Source organism: Palaemon carinicauda, chromosome 45 (assembly GCF_036898095.1).
Source record: "Palaemon carinicauda isolate YSFRI2023 chromosome 45, ASM3689809v2, whole genome shotgun sequence".
Taxonomy (NCBI): domain Eukaryota; kingdom Metazoa; phylum Arthropoda; class Malacostraca; order Decapoda; family Palaemonidae; genus Palaemon; species Palaemon carinicauda.
Genome location: NC_090769.1, coordinates 1,055,015 through 1,062,685, shown reverse-complemented (window position 1 = coordinate 1,062,685; position 7,671 = coordinate 1,055,015). Strand labels below are relative to the sequence as shown.

General features: G+C 44.2%; 1 protein-coding gene across 1 annotated transcript; it reads right to left on the bottom strand.

The window, feature by feature from the left end:
* Window positions 1-5,302: 5,302 nt before the first annotated feature.
* On the bottom strand, window positions 5,303-7,671 carry LOC137634701 (NHS-like protein 3). Its single transcript, XM_068367192.1, has 3 exons — window positions 7,358-7,671; window positions 6,502-7,149; window positions 5,303-6,005 (listed from the first exon to the last, which is right to left on the bottom strand). The coding sequence occupies exons 1-3, from the start codon at window positions 7,669-7,671 to the stop codon at window positions 5,303-5,305; spliced, it is 1,665 nt and encodes a 554-aa protein (XP_068223293.1).

Below are 7,671 nucleotides of genomic sequence, written 5' to 3'. Positions count from 1 at the left end.
TCTTGTAACATGGAAAAGTATTACCTCCTAAAACCAATCAAGGAAATACTTCACTCCAATAATATAATGACTGGTCTCTGGTAGTCCACTGACTAAGAGCTCCCCTAATCCTAATCCTAGTAATCACCACAATTTACTTCAAGAGATACTCCAGCTATGATTTTCTGAATAAAACATATTACCTTATCACACACATGATACCTCATCACACACACACAATACTCATAAAATATAAAAAAGGCATAAATAAATTAATAGGATTATGGATAAAACACAAAATGCAATCTTAAAAGTACAGGGTGGTTTTAGAAGAGGTAGGGGATGTATGAATCAGATTTTTACAGTTAGGCAGATATGCGAGAAATATTTAGCAAAAGGTAAGGTGTATGTTGCATTTATGGATCTGGAAAAAGCGTATGATTAGAGTTGATAGGGAAGTGATGTGGAATGTGATGAGGTTATATGGAATTGGTGGAAGGTTGTTACAAGGAGTGGAAGGTTGTTACAAGGAGTGAAAAGTTTCTACAAACGTAGTAAAGCGTGTTTTAGGATAGGAAATGAAGTGAGTAATTGGTTTCAAGCGAGAGTGGGGCCGAGACAGGGATGTGTAATGTCGTCATGGTTGTTTAACTTGTATGTTGACTTTTAAAATTTGTGATTTCTTCCTACACAAATACACTCATCCCTTAATAGGAGAACAACTACAAGGGAGTACCCCACTATAACCTTACTAGCTGGTTTAAAATCCAGAAATGTCCAAACACTAGGACCTTAAGAGGTGTAGGAGTTATGATATCTCCCACCTTCTAAACTTTTGAGAAATAGATTCTCAAAGGCTGGACTAGGTTTCTAAACAGACAGATGGTCACAGAAGAACCTATACCTACATAAGGATATACTGTCATAATACTGTATAGGTCCATTATAAGGTAATGGGATCTGCATACAAACTATTCTCCCTAAGTGAGGAGGATGGGAGATACTTCTTTAACATTATACAGTACTGTATAGAGAACAGAGCTTGGTATGAAGGCTTGCATGCATCAAACATTTGGTCCAGTAAATAGCAGAAAAACCACTGCACTAAAGGACAGGGGAGGGAAGAGCCTGACACTACTACTAATCCTATTCTAAGGATGCATCCATTCGATGACATGCTCCTTGCCCCTTGATGAGCTTTGTACACACTACACAACATCCAGAATAGCTACGACGGTTTGTAGTGAAAACGTGTCTTAAAGACTTGAGAGTATACTACCACAAATAGTGGGTTGTAAAGGTTGTCTGGACAATGACAATACCAGGTCAGTAAAATTCCTCCTCTTCTAAGGGTTACTTAAGTTCTGAGAAGTGAAGTATGATACTGCACAGGTCTAATAGTCCAGCCAGGATGTCACTTGCAGACCAGGCCATGGAGGGGGTTTCCATAGCTGCTGACTAGGATGAAGACAAGATTGTGCTCTTGGTGCCTTGTCTCTCCAGGAGATACCAGGGTTTAATGTCATTATCCACACATTGATTGGAGGGGGAGAAGGGTTCAATTCTTGTGGAATGTAGTACCTTCACTCATGGGAGAGGGTCAGGGGTAGGATCCTGTAAGATCTGCTTGCTCTTAGTGTGTTCTTGGACCCAGATATCTGGTTATCTACACTGTCGATTGCCTCTTCAGCAAGTTCCAACCAGGTAAGATCTAAAAAAAAGGTATTAATCCTTGAAGGCACCAAAGTACTAGTCAATGGATGTCTTCCCTCCCTTCACAGGGTTCCATAATGCCTCACCCATGTTATTTAGCACCATGATTAAAGTTAAGACCTGGACGGAGATCAACTGTCTCTCCAGGTTATCTGCCTCTGCAGGAGTAATACTTTGACTGGGGGTTATAGGATTTGTATCCTCTCTCGACCCCTCTTCCTGCTGAGGGGATGGTACTTCAGGCTATTGCTGTTGCTCACTTCTTGTTTCTCTAGCCCGTGGGGAATCCCTAGCTACAGCATGATCCTTAGGTGACCAATTCCCTGTACTGGTGAAAAGCACTTGCCATCCTGACGGAAGGACCCTTAGACCGACTAAATACCATGGTCGTGGGAATGTATACATGGGAAGATGGCCAGAAGGGAATCATAGCATGGATGACAATCCTGTCCTTGCAGTAAATGTCTATCTCATACAGATCAAATGACAAGGGTTAGTAATTGTGTAGGAATAAACATGGAAATCAAACACTATCCTAATACATTGACAATCAAATCCCACCTTAATTCATTAGTAATCCAATTCAACTTCGGTCTTCTAACGAGAGTACTTTCAAAACATTCAACTCATTTCATTTGGAAAATCTAGAATCAGTCCAACTAACAAATGTCAATGAAGTACAAAAAGACAATTCTTTACTAATATAATCTTCTAACAAGTAAATTCAACTTTGTATAACTAATTAAGAATCAAATTACGGTATCATATAAATTAAACCCAATCCATAAACTTGCTTGTCCTAATGCAATCTATTGAAAATCTACACGAAATCATCATAATCCTTAAAAAGGCTGGTCCAACATTAGTTTACGGTACTTAAAAGTTAATTTGACCTCGATCTACTAACAAGATAAAATTTCTTTTATAATACCATTCAAATCTAATAGGCATTGCTCTATATTACCCTTACCTTTAAAATTCTAGTTATTGCAGCTGTTTTTATAGATTTCATGCTTTCATTGAAGGGCACCAAAATTATGAAACTCCAAGTTTCAGTCTCCCATAGCTCATTGTTGAAGGTGGACCTGAAGAAAGAAAAAAAAAAATGTGAAAATTTAAAAAAATTCTCCCATCCTTTTACATTATCATAAAAGAATTGAACATGAAGTTCTTGCTTTAATCATTATCGAAAAGGATCTTGCAACAAGTAATGTTACCTATTCACTGGATTGACTATCAAATTTTGTTTGAAATGTATCTGAATTGATCTATTGACATTTTTCAATGAACAATACAAATAATCAACAACTTCCTATCGTTAGTAACCAAAAACACAGATTATTATTTTTTGTGCAGAAAATCAATGCAGTGTGTGTACAAGCTATAATTCCAATTATGAAGGGTGGCACCCAGATATAGACATCCCTCAAGAGTGAGAAAATGCCTCCATCTGTGAAGTAGAAAAATATTACAGAGAAGGGACACTGAAGCAGTGAAGGGGGGGGGGGGGGGGGCCCGCCACGTCCCGTTTCTTTAGGAAACCACCCAAAGGGCTAGTAGATCAGGATATCACTAATATTAAGACCCCCACTGAACATCCATCTGAGTCTAGTAAAGATTGGTAAGGTAGATGGAGACGTTCCATCTTTACCTAAATGGAGCGGATGCTTAGAGGATTTAGGTAGTAGGTTGGCCAGGGCACCTGCCAACCATTGAGATACTAGCGCTAGAGTGTTATGGGGTCCTTTGACTGACCAGACAGTACTACATTGGATCCTTCTCTCTGGTTACGGTTCTCTTTCCTCTGGCCTACACATACACTGAATAGTCTGGCCTATTCTTTACAGATTCTCTTCTGTATTCATACACCTGACAACACTGAGATTACCAAACAATTCTTCTTCACCCAAGGGGTTAACTACTGCACTGTAATTGTTCAGTGGCTACTTTCCTCTTGGTAAGGGTAGAAGAGACACTTTCCCTATGGTAAGCAGCTCTTCTATGAGGAGGACACTAAAATAAAACCATTGTTCTTTAAGTCTTGGGCAGTGCCATAACATCTGTACTATGGTCTTCCACTGTCTTGGGTTAGAGTTCTCTTGTTTGAGGGTACCTTGGGCACACTATTCTATCTAATTACTCTTCCTCTTGTGTTGTTAAAGATTTTAGTTTATATAGGAAATAATATTTAATGTTTTTACTGTTCTTAAGATATTTTATTTTTCCTTTTTCCTTTCCTCACTGGGCTATTTTCCCTGTTGGGCCCCCTGGGCTTATAGTATCCTGCTTTTCCAACTAGGGTTGTGGCTTAGCAAGTAGTAGTAACAAATTTGGAAATAATTTGTATTTTTCCTAACATACAAACCTGGAGCTATTTATAGGGTATTACTTTCGGCAATGCTGAAAACCAGCCAAGACAATAATTTAGTGAGGGATAATTACCCCATCCGCTAGTTAGCGGGAGGGGGTTGGGGTAGACTGGCTACCCCACTCACTCACACCTGTCGGTTGAGTAACCACTTTTGCTTTCTGGCAGGACTTCTAGGGGGGCAGGATGGCGGGCCAATTTGTATAAATAGCTCCAGGTTTGTATGTTAGGAAAAATACAAATTATTTCCAAATTTGTTATGTTCCAACACAGTTACAAACCTTCGCTATTTATAGGGTGACTTACTCTTAGGAGGGAGGAAGTTCTACCAACTGCCCTTGGTCATGACCCGGGTTCCCTCTAATTGATCTTTGATCTAATTAGTAAGAACCCTACCCTCGCTATAATCAAAGTAGTTACAAGGTAACTCAGTGATAGCAACCTGCAGAAGCTTGTGTGAGAGACTCGTGGCTTATCTTTACGGAGGGACTCGAGAATAAGCATGACTTCTAAGACATATTCAATACCCTCCCTCACGAGGTATTGGTGACGTAACAAAGTATTTATTCATACTCAGGATGCACAAGGGAGATGAATCTTACCTGCAGAGGGGTGAGGTCTGCTATTCTTTGGTCTTGCGAAGCTGTTTCCCCAGGGGAGGAGGAGAAAGAAAGAAGAGAGCCAGACATTCTTTTCATTCACCCCAGACTACCTCGGGTAATCTCAGCCCTCAACCCTCTGCTACTTGTCCATCAAGGAGCCTGAGGTATTAGATCACTTGTTGTGCGGCCACCACAGGACCAATAGAGAAGGTTTCCATGCTCCTGTGGGTTACGTCTTTCAGGTAGTGGGCTGTGAAGGTCGTCTGATGCTTCCACACGCCCGCTTGCAATACCTGTGCCACAGAAAAATTCTTCTTGAACGCCACAGACATTGCAATGCCTCCGACGTCATGAGCTCTGGGTCGGTTGGACAGAGGATGATCTGGATATAGAGCGTATTCGATTACTTTCCTTATCCAGGAGGATATAGCATTCCTCGTGACCCTCCTCTTGACCTTCCCCGTGCTGACAAAAAGTGCTTGTACACGGGGGCAAGCTTTTGCTGTTCTTCTTAAGTAACACCTCAGAATCCTTACTGGACATAGTAACAGTTGGTCTGGATCTTCGGTTACAGAACGAAGACTCACTATCCGAAATGGGACGAACCTGAAATCCGGCACACCAGGATTTTGAGTCTTAGCTACAAACTCAGGGACGTATTGAGGATTACTTCCCCCCATCTCCTAGAGTGGGAGACATCAGCAGATAGACCATGAAGTTCGCTGACTTTCTTGGACGAAGCCAGAGCGAGCAGGAACGTCTTCCACGTGAGGTGGCGATTGGAGGCCTGGCGTAGTGGTTCATAGAGGAAGCCCTTCAGAGACCTGAAGACCCGAAACATGTTCCAAGGGGGAGGTCTTAGCTCTGCCTGGGGACAAGTAAGCTCGTAACTACGTAAGAGCAAAGAAGGTTCCGAGGAGGAAATATTGACTCCTTTCAGTCTAAACGCGAGACTCAAGGCTGAGTGGTAGCCTTTGACTGCCAAGACCGAGTGAAGCATTTCTTCCCGAAGGTATACAAGAAATTCCGCTATAGTTGGAACAGAGGCATCAAGGGGAGAGATAGGGCCTACCCCTTCCATGATACCAACCACAGAAAACTGACCACTTCGTCTGGTAGACTGCCTCTGTGGACCTCCTGAGGTGTCCAGCCATTCTTTGCCTTTCTGTGTGAGGAGGCGCTGGATAGTCTCCAGGCGTGAAGTCGAAGCGAAGCTACGGCTTTGTGGAAGATGTTGGCATGTGGTTGTTTGAGGAGGTTGTGCCGTGGAGGGAGCTTCCTTGGGATCTCCGTGAGGAAATGCATAAGATTCGGGAACCATTCTGCGTGATTCCATAGTGGAGCTATGAGGATCATTTGCAAGATGTTGCTTGCTCGTACCTGCTTGATGACTTTTCTCATCAGTCAGAACGGGGGAAACGCGTAAGCATCCAGGTTTATCTACCGTTGTTGGAAAGCATCTTGTCAAAGAGCTTGGGGATCCGGGACTGGGGAGCAGTACAACGGGAGCCTGAAATTCAGGGCCGTTATAAACAGATCCACAGTCGGGGAACCCCACAAAGTCAGGATTTTGTTGGCTATCAGAGGATTCAAAGACCACTCGGTGCCAACTATCTGAGTCGCTCTGCTCAGCTTGTCTGCTAGCACATTCCGCCCATCTGAGTATCTCTACTGCAAGATGGCGCAGCTGCTGCGAAAAGGTACCGCCGTTTGCTTAGATAAGCTACTACCGTGGTGTTGTCGCTCATCGACACCACGGAGTGCCCCGCCAGGACATGGTGGAACTTTTTGAGGGCCAGAAATGCTGCCCTAATCTCTAAAAGATTTATGTGCTGGTACCTTTTTGATTCGGACCATTGGCCGGAGATGTAATGGTGCAGCACGTGAGCCCCCACCCTTCTTTTGATGCACCCGTTAAAAGCACCAATTCCAGGGGGGAGACGAGAAGATTGACCCCTTTGCAGAGGTTCGGCTCCACCAGCCACCACCTGAGGTCTGACTGTTCCTCTAGCCCTATGCGGACTAGGGGATCCCTGGAATCGAAGTGTTGGTTCCACTGGAATTTTAGTCGCCACTGGAGGGATCTCATCCTGAGGCGACTGTTGGGGACCAGTCGGATCAGGGAAGAGAGGTGACCGAGAAGGCGAAGCCAATACTGTGCCGGGCGCTCTTCCCAACTGAGGAAGACCTGTGCTATCTCCCTCAGTCTCTGGATCCTTTCGTCTGATGGAAACGCTTTGTGCCTTAGGGTGTTTAATCGCATTCCTAGGTATACCAGTTCTTGAGAGGGGAGCAGTTGAGACTTCTCGAGGTTTACCACGATCCCAAGATCCAGGCAAAACCTTAGAAGCTCGTCTCGATGGCGGAGAAGGGCCGTTTCTGAGTCTGCCAGAATCAGTCAGTCGTCCAAGTATCTTAGAAGATGGATGCCGACTCTGTGAGCCCAAGATGATACTTGGGCGAATATTCTCGTGAATACCTGGGATGCTGTGGAAAGACCGAAACACAGTACCCTGAACTGGTAATGCTTCCGATTGAACATGAATCTCAGATACAGTACTTCCTGGAAGACGGGTGAATTGGGATCTGGAAGTATGCGTCCTTTAGATCTAGAGTGCACATGAAGTCCTGGGGTCCTACCGCTTGTCTGACTGTATCGGCCGTTTCCATCCTGAAAGGTGTCTGTTCAACAAACCTGTTCAGGGCCGAGAGGTCGATGACTGGTCTCCAGTCTCCAGACACCTTTTCACAAGAAAGAGTCGACTGCAGAAGCCTGGGGACCCGTCGAGGTCCTCCTGGAGAGAGTCCTTCTCCAACATGGACTGGACTTCTGCCCTGAGGGCAAACTCCTGTGCGGATCCCTTCGCACAGGAGTTCGATGGAATCGGCACTCGAGTCAGTGGAGGGAGAGAGAGCGTGAACAGGATACGATACCCTGAACGAATCATCTCGAAGGTCCAGGCTTCGGCCTCGTGGTGAAGCCACCTCTGCCAACGGCTTTGCAGGCAT